The 18,111-nt window shown below is 42.2% G+C and overlaps 1 protein-coding gene across 5 annotated transcripts in view; it reads right to left on the reverse strand.

The window, feature by feature from the left end:
• Positions 1–6,308: 6,308 nt before the first annotated feature.
• LOC139558812 (CUGBP Elav-like family member 3) overlaps positions 6,309–18,111 on the reverse strand; it is a 60,470-nt gene continuing 48,667 nt past the window's right edge. Inside the window, exons 5-15 of one of the 5 annotated variants that reach the window (XM_071374277.1) lie at positions 12,506–12,554; positions 11,683–11,808; positions 11,216–11,295; positions 10,854–10,997; positions 10,514–10,649; positions 10,168–10,308; positions 9,893–9,952; positions 9,677–9,781; positions 9,344–9,487; positions 8,975–9,123; positions 6,309–7,146 (exon numbers count right to left, since the gene is read on the reverse strand). In XM_071374277.1, the coding sequence (XP_071230378.1) occupies positions 8,996–9,123; positions 9,344–9,487; positions 9,677–9,781; positions 9,893–9,952; positions 10,168–10,308; positions 10,514–10,649; positions 10,854–10,997; positions 11,216–11,295; positions 11,683–11,808; positions 12,506–12,554 (1,113 nt within the window). In that variant the 3' untranslated portion in view covers positions 6,309–7,146; positions 8,975–8,995. Of the gene's footprint in view, positions 7,147–8,406; positions 8,492–8,974; positions 9,124–9,343; positions 9,488–9,676; positions 9,953–10,167; positions 10,309–10,513; positions 10,650–10,853; positions 10,998–11,215; positions 11,296–11,682; positions 11,812–12,505; positions 12,555–18,111 lie in introns of all 5 variants that reach the window. The other 4 variants (XM_071374276.1, XM_071374274.1, XM_071374275.1 and 1 more) reach the window with 4 other exon arrangements.

Below are 18,111 nucleotides of genomic sequence, written 5' to 3' on the forward strand. Positions count from 1 at the left end.
AAGATGTTGGGAAATGCAAGATGTCTAGGAGCTAAGATGGTGAGGAACCTCCTCACACAGTGCAAAAAGTTGATTTCATATTTTATTTAATATTGTTTTTTTGGAGTTCCACCTGGAACGAGAAACAAATGTTTATAAGACACCGGTGCCTTCCAAATCAAGAATGAAGTATTGCCAGGTAATGGTTGGTTGAAAATAAGTTTACCATGCTTTCATTGGACCAGCAGATCGACCTCTAATACAAACTACACTGAACAAAAATATAAACGCAACATGTAAAGTGTTGGTACCATGTTCCATGAGTTGAAATAAAAGATATCCAAAATGTTTCCAAATGCACAAAAAACGTAATTCTCTAAAATGTTGTGCACAAATTTGTTTCCACCCGTTAGTGAGCATTTCTCCTTTTCCAATATAATCCGTCCACCTGGCAGCATGATCATTACACAGGTGCACCTTGTACTGGGGACAATAAAAGGCCACTCTAAAATGTGCAGTTTTGTCACACAACACAATGTCACAGATGTCTCATGTTTTGAGGGAGTGTGCAATTGGCATGCTGACAGCAGGAATGTCCACCAGAGCTGTTGCCAGTTAATTGAATGTTCATTTCTCTACCATAAGCCGCCTCCAACGTAATTTTTGAGAATTTGGCAGTACGTCCAACCGGCCTCACAACCGCAGACCGTGTGTATGGCGTTGTGTTGGGGAGCGGTTTGCTGATGTCAGCGTTGTGAGCAGAGTGCCCCATGGTGGCGGTGGGGTTATGGTATGGACAGACATAAGCTACAGACAATGAACACAATTGCATTTTATTGATGGCAATTTGAATGAACAAAAATACTGTGACAAGCTCCCATTGTGAGGCCCATTTTTTAAAGGTATCTGTGACCAACAGATGCATATCTGTATTCCCAGTCATGTGAAATCCATAGATTAGTGCCTAATGAATTTATATAAAGTGACTGATTTCCTCATATGAACTGTAACTCAGTATGATAATTGAAATTGTTGCATGTTGCGTTTATATTTTTGTTCAGTATAGTTTAGCTATACCGCTGGAGGTTCAATATGGATAGGCTAGGGGCAATGGAAATCTCAGTGTTGTATACCCCCCCCCCCCCTCATTACAATAATCCTTAAATTGTGTCTTGCGTCGCACAAAAAATAGGATTGCGACACCCACCATCTCAGATTATTCTGGAATCGTTTCTGTTGTTAGAAACATATAAGATTAGCATTCCTGCAACGTTATTTTATTGGAATATAATTTGATCTCTGAAAAACTAAGGTAATTGATTGCATCCAAATTGGCCATTTTCATTTCTAGGATTCATAGAATATTCAATAAATATAGTATCTAACATCCGATTTGGACCAAATGTTTTTTCTAACAATAAGAAAGACACGAGGAATCCATAGGAATGGTGAAAAGCCCCCAAAGGAACCCCCCACGCCAATCCCAGGTCAACAACAAGTATACAGTATCAGTTCTCTGTGTCTGACAAGTAGTATGGAGCTTCAGTTCTAAAGGATTGTTTCTTCATCCTGTGTAGTGTATTCCCAAAGAATTGGGTGATGTTTTCTTTTTTCCTGTTCAGAGAAATTAGTCATTGGAGTTTATGTCCCATCCTACATCCCAATGTTACCAGGTGCTGTTCCTGCTATTAGGTAAAAAAACAAACATTTGACGAATCCCCCCTCCCCTCGATGTTAAAGGGATAGTTCACACAAATTACAAAATTCAATTGGTTTCTTTAGTAAGCAGTCTATTGACAAGGTATGACAGCAACCTATGCATTGGTTTTGTTGGCCACGGCTTCAAATGCTAACTTTTTATAATTTGTGGCACAAATCTAATGCAAGTCAATGGTGTCTACAGTGCCTTCCGAAAGTATTCATACTTAACTTATTCCACATTGTCGTGTCTTAGGCATCTTTAAACTGAAGATTAAACTTTATCAACAATTCTCTGTAATTATTATTTACGTGATTAAACTACTTACAAAGAAATGATAGGGGGATGTGCCCTAGTGGGCTAAACCGGTATGGCGGCTTGTTAGACAGAGTGATAATTATAACAATTGAAGTGTTGGAGAGTTTGTCCACTCTCTCTCTCTGTCGTGGTTAGATGGATAGTTCAGAGTGACATTCATTCATGTCGTTATAGGATAGATGTGTCGGCGGTTGTCGGTCTTCGCGTTCAATGATACTGAATTCCTAGCTGCACACTAGTAATTAATATCAAAGACTTGTTCTTATTCTGTCGGTATCGATAGTCTAAGAGTTTAACCACGTGGGATGGTTAAAAGATTCAGCAATCTACTTAAACCTTATTTCCCTCTATGATAGAGGTACTGGTCTCGTCTCAACCCTTAGCCCCCTCGAAATTGAGGTAAGCTCGGTCTCCTCTCAAACCTTCGCCCTCTTGTTATCGAGGTACGCTGGTCTGGTGATAGAAAATCCAGGTGGGGGTTTTATTCGGAAGAGCAGAAAAGGGCCTGTCCCAGGACGCCAGACCATAACTGTGCTCATGGGCGGTCCTCTCATTTAGTTAAACTCCAAAGTGAATTGGAGTTTCCTTCATTAAACAGTCCAAAATCACATTACACAATTTCACAAACAGTATCATCCTCACTCATTCATCTTATACAACAATTAGATGTAAGCCTCATATCTGAGGCTATTGTATAAACAGCGTTATGGTAATGTGGCCGTATTGTCTCCCATGAGTTTCACAAAATTGAACCAAACGGACCAGTTCGTAGCTGGATTCTTCACCGATCTTTTATACCTTCTCCAGAAAATAAATGTTGTTCGGTTCTCCAGTTCTGTGAGGTGGAAGAAATTCCTTTGTTCTCTCTATGAAACTCACTCTCTCTCTATACTGTCTGGCTATGGATCTTCCCTAGGAATTTATGACCTCTGACCACAGCAGCCTGGGTGTGGGAGACAGAGGTAGGGGGATTGTGCAGAGGTAGGGGGATGGTGCAGAGCTGTGTCCAAAGAGGGCAACGTCATGACATTGGTGTGCAACTTCGTTGTCGATTTGGCCTTGTGTTTTAGGTTATTGTCTTACTGAAAGGTGAATTCATCTCCCAGTGTCTGGTGGAAAGCAGACGTAACCAGGTTTTCCATTCCGTTTCTTTTTTATCCTGAAAACCTCCACAGTCCTGATAGGAGATTATAAGCATTCCCATAATATGATGCAGCCACCACTATGCTTGAATATATGGAGAGTGGTACTCAGGAATGTGTTGTATTGGATTTGCCCCAAACATAACACTTAGTACTCAGGACAAAAAGTTAATTGCTTTGCCACATTTTTTGCAGTATTACTTTAGTGCCTTGTTGTAAACAGGATGCATGTTTTGGAATATGTTTTATTCTGTACAGGCTTCCTTTTCACTCTGTCAATTAGGTTAGTATTGTGGAGTAACTACAATGTTGTTGATCCATCCTCAGTTTTATCCTATTACAGCCATTAAACTCTGACTGTTTCAAAGTCACCATTGGCCTCATGGTGAAATTCCTGAGCGATTTCCTTCCTCTCCGGCAACGAAGTTAGGAAGGACGCCTGTATCTTTGTAGTGACTGGGTGTGTTGATACACTATCCAAAGTATAATTAATAATTAATAACTTCACCAAAGGGATTTTCAATGTTTTCTTTTTACCATCTACCAATACAGTGGGTACCCTTCTTTGTGAGGCATTGGAAAATCTCATTTTTTGAGGTTGAATCTGTACTTGAAATTGACTGCTCAATGGAGGGCCCTTACATTTAATTGTATGTGTGGGATACAGAGATGAGGTAGTAATTTAAAAAATCATGTTAAACTCTATTATTACACAAAGACTGAGTCCATGCAGCTTATTATGTGACTTGTTAAGCACATTTTTACTCCTGAACTTATTTAGGCTTGCCATAATAAAGGGCTTAAATACTTATTGACTCAAAACATTTCAGCTTAATTTTTAAAATTATCAAAAAAACATTATTCCACTTTGACATTATGGGGTATTTATTATGTGTAGGCCAGTGAACAAAACAATTATAAATAATAATTAGCACTTTAATCATTTTTAAATTCAGGCTGGAACAAAATGTGGAAAACTCAAGAGGTGTGAATTTCTGAAGGCACTGTATATTAGCTCTTTCACTCTTCATGTTCAAAACATCCTAAAAGTATCTAGAGTGCCTTCGGGAAAGTATTCAGACCCCTTGACTTTTTCCACATTTTGTTATGAAACAGCCTAATCCAAAAAAGTATTTAAAAAAAAAAATAATCCTCAGCAATCTACACACAATACCCCATCATGACAAAGCAAAAAAATGGAAAATTTTGCAAATTTATAAAAAATAAAATAAATACTACAGAAATACCATATATTTACGTAAGTATTCAGACCCTTTGCTATGAGACTCGAAATTGAGCTCAGGTGCATCTTGTTTGCAATGATCATCCTTGAGATATTTCTACAACTTGGAGTCCACCTGTGGTAAATTATATTGATTGGAAAGGCACACACCCCTGTCTTTTGGTCCCACAGTTGACAGTGCATGTCAGAGCAAACACCAAGCCATGAGGTCAAAGGAATTGTCCGTAGAGCACCGAGACAGGATTGTGTCGAGGCACAGATCTGGGGAAGGCTACCAAAACATTTCTGCAGCATTGAAGGTCCCCAACAACAGTGGCCTCCATCATTCTTAAATGGAAGAAGTTTGTAACCACCAAGACTCTTCCTAGAGCTGTCCGCCCAGCCAAACTGAGCAATTGGGGGAGAAGGGCCTTGGTCAGGGAGGTGACCAAGAACCCGATGGTCACTCTGACAGAGATCCAGAGTTCCTCTGTGGAAGTGGGAGGACCTTCCAGAAGGACAACCATCTTTGTAACAGTCTACCAATCAGGCCTTTATGGTAGAGTGGCCAGACAGAAGCCACTCCTCAGTAAAAGGCACATGACAGCCCGCTTGAAGTTTGCCAAAAGGCACCTAAAGACTCTCAGACCATGAGAAACAAGATTATTTGGTTTGATGAAATCAAAATTGAACTCTTTGGCCTGAATGCCAAGAGTCACATATGGAAGAAACCTGGCACCATCCCTATGGTAAAGCATGGTGGTGGCAGCATCATGCTATGCTGTGGGGATGTTTTTCAGTGGTAGGGACTGGGAGACAAATCAGGAATTGAGGCAAAGACGAAGAGCAAAGTACAAAGACAGATCCTTGATGAAAGCCTGCTCCAGATCGCTCAGGACCTCAGACTGGGGCGAAGGTTCACTTTCCAACAGGACAACAACCCTAAGCACACAGCCAAGAAAACGCAAGAGTGGCTTCGGGAACATGTCTCTGAATGTCTTTGAGTGGCTCAGCCAGAGCCCGGACTTGAACCCGATCGAACATCTCTGGAGATACCTGAAAATAGCTGGGCGCGTTGCTGCACCTGACAACCTGACAGAGCGTGAGAGGATCTGCAGAGAAGAATGGGAGAATTTCCCCAAATACAGATGTGCCAAGCTTGTAGTGTCATACCCAAGAAGACTTGATGCTGTAATCGCTGCCAAAGGTGCATCAACAAAGTACTGAGTAAAGGGTCTGAATACTTATGTAAATATATCATTTATTTATTTATTATAAATTAGCAAACATTTCTAAAAACCTGTTTTTGCTTTGTCATTGTGATATCGTGTGTAGCTTGTTTCTCCCCCCCCCCCCAAATTCAATTTAATCAATTTTAGAATAAGGCTGTAACATAACAAAATGTGGAAAAAGCCAAGGGGTCTGAATACTTTCCGAAGGCACTGTAAAAATGGATTGTGACACTCAATGTTACTTATAGATGATTTGGATATAAAATGCTAATATAGGTACCATTGACTAAAAAGTAAACATCTGAAACCAAAGCATGGGTAGCTGTCTTAACTTGTTCAGACTGTTTCCAGGGTAAGGAAACCAGTGTCATTTTGTAATTTGAGTGAACTATCCCTATAACATTGAGCTTTAAATAAATTATATTATAGCAGGAACAGCACTATCTAGTGGTCAGAACCTGGTAACATCAGGATGAAGGATGGGACATAAACCTAACAACTTTAATGACTTTCTCTGAACAGGTAAAAAAAAGAATAAATGTGGGGTTGATTGTTTATGCTTTCATATGACAAGCAGGCTTCAAATATTTACTAACAGTGTAGTTTCCTACAGTAGAGTGAAAGCCAGAAAAAAAATATTTTGGGGTATGTATAAAAAAACAAAAAAAACAACAACAAAAAACACTGCTCTCTGTTGCACATCCACATACGCACACATCCTTTTCTAAATTTTACTTTATTTTTCTTAAAGACATGTTTTAAAACAGCAATTGTAGGGAATAAATAATTAAACAATGATTTTTTGATAATTACATTTATGTAATTAAACATTCTACAATAAGTTTACCCATAGTCTTGTAGACCACAGGAATCTTCTATTTTCTAAAATAAAATAAAACAAATCGCCATTAACAAATAAATTAAATGTAAAAAATGTAGATACAAAAATTCCACCCAATTACCCTCCCTCCAACCATTATGCCAATACCAGTAGTAGTGGTTATAATAACACATTTTCATTATTTGACTCCATTTAAAACAAAGATATGTACAGTGAGAAGAAGTTGATTTTCTTCCTGTTGCAAGGATAGAAACCCCTTCTTTCATTTACTTTTAAATAATAAACTAAATCTACATACCAATTCGACCAATGGTAATCATACAGAATATTATTTCCCCCCCCCGATAAGGTTACCGTCCCACTTCTTCAACCCCATACATTGCCCTTCCCCCTTACGTTATGGACCACAAACCACACTATACAGTAAAACCCTGTTCATTAGAATAAGTGATATGCTTTTTCATGTAGACCTTGTAGCTGACAATACAGTATGTACATAATATGACTGAATCCAGCTGTGGAATGGTATGTGTACTCAACCACCCACCACACGTTTGTTATTTTGTTGTTACAGATTTTTTGTTATTGTTGCAGATACATATATTTATCATATTTTCTGAGAAGTGTTGTTGCTCCTGTGCTATACGGTTGGCGAAACAACCAAAAGGCTGGAACGTCCCAAGCAGTTTCTTGATAGAACTCTTATATCTTCCCTGGGAAAGAGAGAAACAGAAAGAGAGGATGAATACAAAGAAAACAAATATTAAAATCTTTTAGATGAGCATATATATGGTGTATGTTGACACTCTTTGGAAGTATGGGCAAACATCTGCAAACACGTTGGTTACACACATGGATGTCCTCATTTATAACTACACAAGCACGCCTAGTGTCCATGCAACTCATACAGTGACAACCATACTGCTGCATCGGTGTGCTTTTATTAAATATTTTTTTATATCGTTTTGGCAGGCAAATAAATTTCAAACATGCACAATAGGAATTCTGGGCGGTATTGTTTTTGTATCTCTTCTTAATACCCTAGTCTAATGTTACATCGCATTGACCAAACAATTGAGTCAAAGGAGATTCAAAATTCTTCTTAAATCATTTGAGATAAGAGAACGTTTTTTTTAAAGCTGTTATATCGAAGGTTCCACATGAGACCGTAGCCTATGGCTTTAAGTTTGATTGGAGAATAGAAGTAACCCAGAATTCCTACAGAGGAATGCTGTTCCTCAGTCAGCAGCACGTGTGACGTGTCACAATGACAACCATACAGTTTTACCCAAAACCCTCACATGAACGGTATCTCACTTGGTACACACAAAACCACACACACTACTTTATTTATTAATTAATACACACAAGTACTTCATGTGGATCCGTACACGTACACGCACACAGCATCGTTATGTCACTAACTTGTACTGTAGGTGGGCAACACATAGTTATTTTCACAATCAGTCATACCAAAAACAAACAAAGTTCAGGCACTAAGTCACTTGGATTCAATTACGACCTCACAAAAGCCCTGCACTCACCAAAACAACGACCAACTAAACATGGGGGATATGTAAGAATGATAATCATGACAAACAACAAAAAGGAAACTAATCAGAAATAAAATCCAAAGAAAATATTTAGATACATGTTTGATTTACGGTTAATGCTTAATATTGCTCTGTGCAATTTAAGAGATATTACAAAAAAATATAATAGCCTGTCATGATAATCAATTGCTTACAAAATCTAAGGTACAGTGACAGTAATTTATCAGTGTTTGCAAGGATAGAAACAGTACAAAATAATAGAGGAAACTCACAACGCACCAAACACAATTCATGGTCGCCACAGCAACTCGCCATGCAGTTGAGCATGGTGAATAAAGGCAACGGCCAAAAATAAAATAGCTAATGGCAACCATCACAGGCAATATCGCCACAGCAACCAACACAGGCCAATTAACTTACAACGCTGTGAGAGGAAGGGTTTTTTAGCGGTTGCTAGGCAACCATAGCGACGTAGTCTCCACGATATATGTATGGACAGGACAGTCTTGAGTGTGGTATGATGGGTTTTTTTTCAGGAAAATGACATATGACACAGCACAAAAACAATAAATAAAAAGTAAAAAATAAATTAATGACGTATAATAGTTATTGTCTTCAACCTAATCATACAACACTGGTTAATGAAACATTTGTCTGGACTATATAAAATCTGCTTTTCAATAATGAAACATGTTGTCAATCCATTTGTCACGGCAGTGGTATGGCCTTATCTCAACAAACCAAGTAGTCCTATGATTTTGTCTAAATGTAATGTTTTAAACAATTACTGCTTTTAGTAGACTGTCACCTTACTCATGTGTGGATCTGGTTCACTTATTTTATCCCTGTTGATAAGTAATTATTTTAATACTGAGCTTCCACAAAATTTGAACTAATTATCCCATAACCTACCTTTCACAGTTTCTCACTGCCTGTCAGTCCCCCTGACCCGCCATCTCACACCTCATTCTCATCCCCCCTTGCTCACCTTCTCATCTCCCTTGCTCATTTAGTAGGGTCGGTTGGCATCCTTGGGCCTCTTGAGCTGCACCTTGAGCCTCTTCATGCCAATCTGGAAACCATTCATGGCCTGAATTGCCGTCTGAGCACTGGACGGGTTGTCAAAACTCACAAAACCTGAGGCGAAGCAAACAGAAGCAAAACCTTATGGCCAACTCTGTGAAAGTATTAAACTACGAGAAGGGAGTATAACCCTTCCCAGCACTTCCTCCTCCTCATCATTGACCATGTTCTCAACGTGGCACACTATTCCCTATGGGCCCTGGCCAAAAGTAGTGCACTGCCTACGGTATGGGGTGCCATTTGGGACGCAGCCGTTGTCATCACCGTCACTCACCAAAGCACTTGCTCTGATTGGTGGCGCGGTCAACAAAGACCTTCGCTGAGATGACGTTGCCGAAGGGGACGAACATTTGCAGCATCTCAGAGTCAGAGAACTCCTGAGGCAGGTGATAGATGAAGATGTTACACCCCTCGGGCCCTGCGGAGAAGAATAAGAAGAATACAGGGGAAGGTTAGACCATCAAGGCTCCCTGAGGGGTTCTAACGTGACTTGAGATGATCAGGATGGAGGTAGTGATCGAGGCAGTCTAAACTCTGTGGGACACCAACATTGAAAATAGTCAAGAGAGAGAACGCATGGAAGGGAGGACAAGTAGGTAGGAATCACCTTCTCGTTGCTGCAGTTGCTGAGGCTGCTGATGTTGCTGCGCAACCATTGTGTGTTGGTGTGGGAATGGCTGCCCCACCATTCCATAGGCAGAAGGGTAAGTTGCTGTGGGTGTGTTCGCATAAGTAAACATTAAGGACTGTTGCGAGGGCATTTCAAACCTAAAATTCCCTCCAGGAAATTTTAAGGACTCAAATGGACTCACTACTGTCCCACCTGTGTAGTGCTGCATCCCTGCGTACGCTTGCTGAAGAGGATCCAAAACTGGAGTTTGAGCTGAGAGAGAGAGAATCAAAGAAAAATAACAGCCCGATTTATCAACTGCTATACAAACATGCTTTTTGGCGGATGCTTACATGCTCTAAATGGCATTTGGTGCCGTGCAACAGCTTACATTCTTAGTAAACAAACCAACATGCTAAATAAGGTTAATTTGCTTACATTTTCATAATGATACTCTGATGGAAGCAAAGTCAGAGTAAGTGAGATACCTTGGTAAGAATGAACTCCATTGGTGTACAGGGTTTCAGACGCTGACTGTCCATTGGGTGGAGCTGGGACTGGAGGGTAGCTGAGTGGTGGAGGCAGAGCAGGCACCGGTGTGGCTGCCATGGTGGGCGGAGTGCTGGTACCTGCACAGGACGACCATTCAGGGGACAGGCAGACATGGTTAAACAAAACGCAGTAACAAATGCAATAAAATGGAATCAAAAGCAGACAAAAAAATGGGGCCAAGACTTTAGAAAAACAAAATATATATAAAGAGAAACTGAGCCGAGCAGAGAATCCTGTGGGAGGGGATGAAGTGGCAGAGGACGGCAGCTTGTTATTAAGTACCTGAGGATGTAGTGAGTGATGTGATGGGCGTGGCAATGAGGCTGCTCGGGTTGAGGGCAGCCAACTGCTGCATGGTGATGGTGGACACAGGTGACAAGTACGCCGACTGGGCCACCAGAGCCTGCTGCTGCACCAGCTACAAAGACGAAAAAGCGAGGGCGTCTCATTCACTGTCAGGATCACATCCCAAATGGCACCCTATTCCCTATAGTAGTGCACTACTTATGACCCGTATAAGAAATAGGGTGCCATTTGGGGCGTAGCCATTCACTACCAGTGTGTTGGCTCGAGTATTACAATCTCTGCATAATGCTTGGGGTTCAGTACTACTAGTACTCACTGCCTGTGTGTAGGCATTGTAAGCCCCGAGGTGCAAGGTCATGGGACTGATGACCCCCAGCTGGGACGCCACCTGCTGCATGCGCCTTATCCCTCGCTCCTTCTCAGAGTCGGCGAACTTCACCACCAGGCTGGAAGAGGCACCCTGCAGGGAGAAATTACACAGTGAAAAGGAAGGACTGAGAAGCATACATTTTCTCCACTCCTATAAACTACAGTAGGCTGTTTGTATAGGAGGTCTGACAGAAGGAGCGTTTAACTGTTGGATGAGTCTCTATGTCTAAATGACTGCTTTGGAGAGAGAGAGAGTGAGTGAGTGTGAGTGTGAGTGTGAGTGTGTGTGTGTGTGTGTGTGTGACTGACCGGTAGAGTGCGGCTCCCATGCAGAGTGCTGATGGCTGCCGCAGCCTCTGCGTTGTTCTGGTACTTCACAAAGGCACAGCCTACAAAACATGACACATCGTCAAACCCTGGCCTCCCCGCACGTGACACGACATATCGCAGGCTACGGCCTAAAAAACGCATCTCACAAATCGGCACTTCATCAATTGTAGCCACGTCATTAACCGTGGTCCACAAAACATTCATTGCGTCATCAATCATAACCCATAAACTGCGTTGCGCATCATTACCGATGATCTATAAAACATATTGCATCATCGGTCATGCCTCATACAACAAACACAGGTAATCAAGCATCTATGTAAAGCCACGAGTTTAGATGTGACCGATTCCTGACCTTAAGGGTAATATTAGTGCTGTTGATGTGGTGGCGTCGATGGAAGGCTAAATGCTGTAGGGGTCAGTGTTGCAGTAATGGTGTTAGCTACCTTTGCTAGTGCCGTCAGGGCCGCGGAGCACAGTGCACTCTTCAATGTTCCCAAACGCCTCAAACATCTTCCTCACGTCCGCATCAGACTGCTGCTTCCCCAGCATGCCCACAAACAGCTTCCTGTCTTCTAAGGGGAAGATGAGGTGAGGGGCCAAGATAGGAACGCAGAGAAAGGAATGGACAGAGAGTGATGGGGGGGTGGGGAGAAGAGCAGAGAGAGTGGTTGGTTGAGGGCAAGAATAGGCAGAGGCATAGATTATAATTGAATGATTTAATTGTTTACATTGCTTTATAAACCCAATATGTGTTCATCGATCAGCTAAATTGTTAGGCATTCATGTGGGATGTTACAACATGCAGTATGTTGACGTCTGTGACTATTGTGCTAGAACCCTGCCATATACAGAAAAGGCCACCAGAGGGCAGTATCAAGGAAATCTGCTGCATAAAGAGCATGATCTGGCTGTGACTGGAATGCTCCTTCGTCATCCACTGTTCTGTACGCTAGGTGACATAATGAAATACGCAGTTGGTTGAAATCCTTATTTTAATTACTTTCTCTAGTCAGGCACTTAAGAATGCTACTACTTTAATATTTGAGTTACTAATATTTCTAGAGGTATTGTTTAGAAGCAGGAGTTGCTTAGAAGCAGTGACGAGTGGGTATTTTTGTTGAAGCTGGGCTGGAGCCGTTTCAGGGTTTTGTCTTGAAACGTTGTCGTTAGTTTGAAACAGAGTGTTGTTTCAAAAAGGTAATATGTTAGACAGGTGTTTGAGAGGTGTTGTTTGAACAGGTGTTGCTATGGACGGATGCCTCTTACCCCCTCTGCCCTCGCTGTCTGCTGGCTTTACTTGAATGGGCCGGTTCATCTGAAATAGAAAGCCCACATTACATGGTCAGTAAGTAAGTTGCTCTTATCCCAAGGCACATCCATAATTAAGCAGATGCTTGTTTAGTTGCATATGTACTGTACATACATGCATGCATATTGTGCATATGTAAGTAGAACACAAGAAAAGAGCTGGAATGTGTGCTGGCCACTCCCTGGGCTTCTGATGAAGCCCTACCCTGCCTCAACCCATCACCCTCCTGGTTTACTGCTCTCCTTTTCCTCTCCTCTCATTCCCTATCAAGTATATTCCCTCCCAGAGTCTGTCAGTGATACTGTTCAAGATCTCATTCACTTTTCTTGTCCCCCCTCCCTCTCAAACGCCCTTATCTAATCCTGTCCTCTATCGTTTCTTCTCTCCCTATCAGGCATTAAAAAAAAAAACAGGAAAAGCACACACCCACGCGGGATTGGGCAAGTGATAAGATTAAGACTGCTCGCCGGCTAATCTGGATTACCAAAGCATGCTGGATTAGAATGGCGAAAGATTCTGAGCAGAGAGAGAGGGGGAAGGAGCAGTAGAGGAGTGGATCGAATCAGAATCAGACCAGAATGAGGAGAGCGCAACCAAAACTAAGTAAGAAACAGACAACCTTTCACGCGTCATCAAAACCCAATCCACAAAAAATGACTTCACAACAGTTGTGGACCACTAACACAATCCTTATAATGATCTAGGCATAGCTAGGCACTTCAAAGCTCTCTCTTAAATGTTTGGCGGTGCAGTGAGAAGGAGAGCGGGTGGAGGGTGCAGAGAGGAAAGGGATTGGCGAGCAGAAAGGAGCTGGACAGAGTGACAGTGTGACGCCAGGTCAGCGGAGTCAATCACCACCTTCCGGAGACACCTGAAACCCCACCTCTTTAAGGAATACCTAGGATAGGATAAAGTAATCCTTCTAACCCCCCCCCCCCTTAAAAGAGTTAGATGCACTATTGTAAAGTGGTTGTTCCACTGGATATCATAAGGTGAATGCACCAATTTGTAAGTCGCTCTGGATAAGAGCGTCTGCTAAATGACTTAAATGTAAATGTAAATGTAAATGTTACCGCTGGCTTAATGAAGGTCTTAATTATGGAGCTGGTGACATTTGAGCTAGTCACTGATCCCCGTCTCTGATTGATCAGCTGTGATCGGTCACTGGGAGACAGTATTGATCAGTGCTGGCCGGGCCCTTGCCACCTGCATGCACAAACACCATCACCAGCAGGCCTGGTGTTTTCTGATGGAGAACGAGCCATTGATTACGACAATGAATTCGATGACCATGTGGATTGAGAAGCATCTGTTTACCGGGAAGGAACGAAAGCAGTAATTCAAACGCATGTGAACGTGGTGAATGTTTCCGGAAGTCAGTAAATAGAATTTAATTTTCTTCTCAGAGGTGATGTTGTTCTCCACGCCTCAAAATGTTCGACAAAGTCACCTTGGATAAAGTCACCTGCTAAATGAGTTAATTTAACTTGCATCGGGTTAAAGATTACTGTATTAAAACACGCAAAACCAAAATATCCCGTCTTAGCCAACACTTGGACTTTACTGACAACCTCATCATGACGCAACAATTGTTTGATAGATTGCTCGTATAAACCTGGTCTCAAATCGAATTTCAGGATATAAAACGCCCTGAATAAAACAGAGTATATTTCATATAAACGCTTGGTTACTCAATCTATGACTTGAGTGCTTCCACGGGTACGATAAGGAGTAGAAGCAGACCAGATGGCACAAGAGACTGGAATTAGAGTATACAAGAGCAAGGCTTGGAGAAGGGGGAGGCCATCAAGGCAGTGGCACTCGACATCGGCACGGCAACCAGCCCTGCTCCTCTGACAAAGTCTCCACCTCACATTGCGGTCACCATGACACCCTTGTGATGAGATCCACAGCAGGTAAACAAGGTTGCCCCGAACAACGTGCGTAGGAGAGAAAAAAAAAAGAGGGATGAAGGAGAGAAAAAAAACGAATGACTAAAAGGGTGGTACTAGGTTGAGAGACATTGGGATTATGAGGATGTGCATGTCGTGAGGGAGAAAGGATGCTTGGGGGAGAACTGGGATTTTAGGGACAAAGGGACATGGGGATGGTGCCTGTTGCATTTAACTGCTGCCACAAGGGCAGATACTGTGGGGACCAAGAAAATGTCTCCATCTATTCCACTGTGCGAGCCGAGCCACTTCATATTTTTCTCTGCAAATCAACAGGCTCATTTTTAAAAAAAACACAGCACAAATAAAATACAGCCAAAGGTCAAACCGGCCGTATCTGTGACCCATTTTATCTCTCAATGTTCATGTTGCCGTTTTTTAAAATCCAAAATCTACAGTGACATTATGATTATTTCTCAAACTCTACAAACACAGTGGCACAAACACACATGTCCACACAGGCAGTCTGTAGACACATGCGCCGTCTGTTCATGGCAGCCTCATATGTATAAACACTCTTGCTCACATTGATGTGAGCACACACACACACAGTTAATTTTTCCCCCTGTGATGCCAAAAGGGATTTCGCTAGGATTAGAGTATGAGATATTAAATCCATAGATCATCCAACCAAATCACAGCAAGACCCCTCCCCCACACCTGACCACATCCCCTAAATGCACACACACGTCATACTTACAGATGCTTGTGTGCACACACACACACACACGCTCATATTTATAGAGGAGCCTAAATGTGGGATGGGAGATGATAGCAGAGACAGGGTGTGTATATCCCTGTTAATCACATTCTTCATCACATTTCTCTCCTCTCTTGCCCTCTTCCAAACCAGAGGACAGCTCATAATCTCTGTCCCCTCCACTCACTCACTGTATCAATAAGCCCCAAACAGGCTGCAGTAAAGAGGGTGACACATTTCTCTCTAATTCAAGTCCATTCTGCCCGTCTGCCAGAAAAGCAGTGACTGAAAGGTAAATATATCAGCGGAGACCATCTCTGTCTCTTTCAAGAGAGGGAGGGTGGGAGTGAGGGAAGGGGGGGGGGGGGCACAAAGACAATTTTCCCTTTCGCCTCCCTCCGCTCCATCACACAGCGCTGGTCATTGCATCGCGCCGGTTACCTAGCAACCTGGCATCCCTCGTCCCCGCCGTCTCCTGGCAACGAGACCTGCGACTATAATCAACCCCCCCCCCATATCTCCCTCCACATCACACACACACACAGACAGAGCACACATCTGAACATGTACAGAGATAATTACAGAGCACAGAAAACACACAGGTGGAGACATAGGCTATATCTCTATTCGCAGATGCAAACAAAGAGATAAATCACAGACATAGAAAAACACTCAGGCACACAAAGAGATAAACAAAGCAACAAAGGCAGGCACAGAAAAAGAGGTACAATCGCAAACACAGATGGGAAATCTCCCTGCGCACGCACGCACGCACACACACACACGTTAACAATCTGTAATCAATGAGCAAGCCTGTCTTCAGTATGTCACTGCTAGTCATGCTCGGCCTGTTTACACATTCAACGCTCTCTAGGGTGGGGTCATACGTTGAAATACAACCTCGCTGCTTTTCTTCGTCCGAAGATGCAGAGTATATCTCTAAAAGTAGAGATATACGGAAGTAGGTACAGTATAGAATCGTTGACCATTTTCTCTGTGCATAATGTTGGAAGTATGTGTTAACCATATGTTATGTTTGTCCATATTGCACAGGGGTAAAAAAAACAAAAATTGTGGGAGCTAGACTTGTTTTCATAGAGCTGCGTCCTAGTTTTTTTTGTTTTGTTAGGTTCAGTCAGTTTAATTCCACCTAAGTGCAATATATATATAGATGCATGTCCATCAGATTAAACGCTGGCCCTGCTCTGTGTGCCCGAGTTCACAGAATCTGATGAGTTTCATCATAAGAGCCCCTTTACACTCCACATACACGCACACACACTCGTACCCCCACCCCTCCGACAAAACACCATCGTTCTCTGTAACAGATGTCTGTATTTAAGCTGATAAACGTACTGCCTCAAAGCACCCTCGTCCCACAACCCCCACTGACCCACCCCCACCCGCTGCTCATGTCAAACTTTCATTAATTTCTTACCCCCTTTCCCACCCTCCTCCCCACCCCCCGCCATTCATCCAATTTCTCTTCAATTCACACCCATTTACCCTCCTCGTAAATTGAATCTATTCTACATTCATCCCTACAGTCTCCCCAAGTGACAGCTGTTGAGTCTTTCTACAGTGAGGTGAGTGTGCATGACATCTGTACTATCCCTTGGCTTGCACACATTGATATCAGCCCGTAATTATATGCATACATATGCAAATGTACACACACACACTTTAATAGTTCAATCAGATACGTGTGCTCAGATATGCACTCGTTATAATAAATCATCCCTGGTCAGACTACTCACTGCTTTTAATGCTTACACACAGCACATATAACAAATAGGCTACCCCACAGGCATACTGTGTATATATACATATGTGTATATATACATACACACACACAGTTGAAGTCAGAAGTTTACATACACTTAGGTTGGAGTCATTAAAATTCGTTTTTCAACCACTCCACAAATTTATTGTTAACAAACTATAGTTTTGGCAAGTCGGTTAGGACATCTACTTTGTGCATGACAAGTAATTTTTCCAACAATTGTTTACAGACAGATTATTTCAGCGTATCACAATTCTAGTGGGTCAGAAGTTTACATACACTAAGTTGACTGTGCCTTTAAACAGCTTGGAAAATTCCAGAAAATTATATCATGGCTTTAGAAGCTTCTGATAGGCTAATTGACATCATTTGAGTCAATTGGAAGTGTACCTGTGGATGTATTTCAAGGCCTACCTTCAAGCTCAGTGCCTCTTTGCTTGACATCATGGGAAAATCAAAAGAAATCAGCCAAGACCTCAGAAAAAAAATTGTAGACCTCCAAGGTTCATCCTTGGGAGCAATTTCCAAACGCCTGAAGGTACCACGTTCATCTGTACAAACAATAATACGCAAGTATAAACACCATGGGACCACGCAGCCATCATACCGCTCAGGAAGGAGACGGATTCTGTCTCCTAGAGATGAACGTACATTGGTGCGAAAAGTGCAAATCAATCCTAGAACGACAGCAAAGGACCTTGTGAAGATGCTGGAGGAAACAGGTACAAAAGTATCTATATCCACAGTAAAACGAGTCCTATATCGACAAAACCTGAAAGGCCGCTCAGCAAGGAAGAAGCCACTGCTCCAAAACCGCCAATAAAAAGCCAGACTATGGTTTGCAACTGCACAACTGCACAAGATCGTACTTTTTGGAGAAATGACAGCAAGCATACTTCCAAAGTTGTGTCAAAATGGCTTAAGGACAACAAAGTCAAGGTATTGGAGTGGCCATCACAAAGCCCTGACCTCAATCCCATAGAAAATGTGTGTGCAGAACTGAAAAAAAGTGTGCGAGCAAACCTGACTCAGTTACACCATCTCTGTCAGGAGGAATGGGCCAAAATTCACCCAACTTATTGTGGGAAGCTTGTGGAAGGCTACCCGAAACATTTGACCCAAGTTACA

This window comes from Salvelinus alpinus, chromosome 29 (genome assembly GCF_045679555.1).
Source record: "Salvelinus alpinus chromosome 29, SLU_Salpinus.1, whole genome shotgun sequence".
Lineage (NCBI taxonomy): Eukaryota > Metazoa > Chordata > Actinopteri > Salmoniformes > Salmonidae > Salvelinus > Salvelinus alpinus.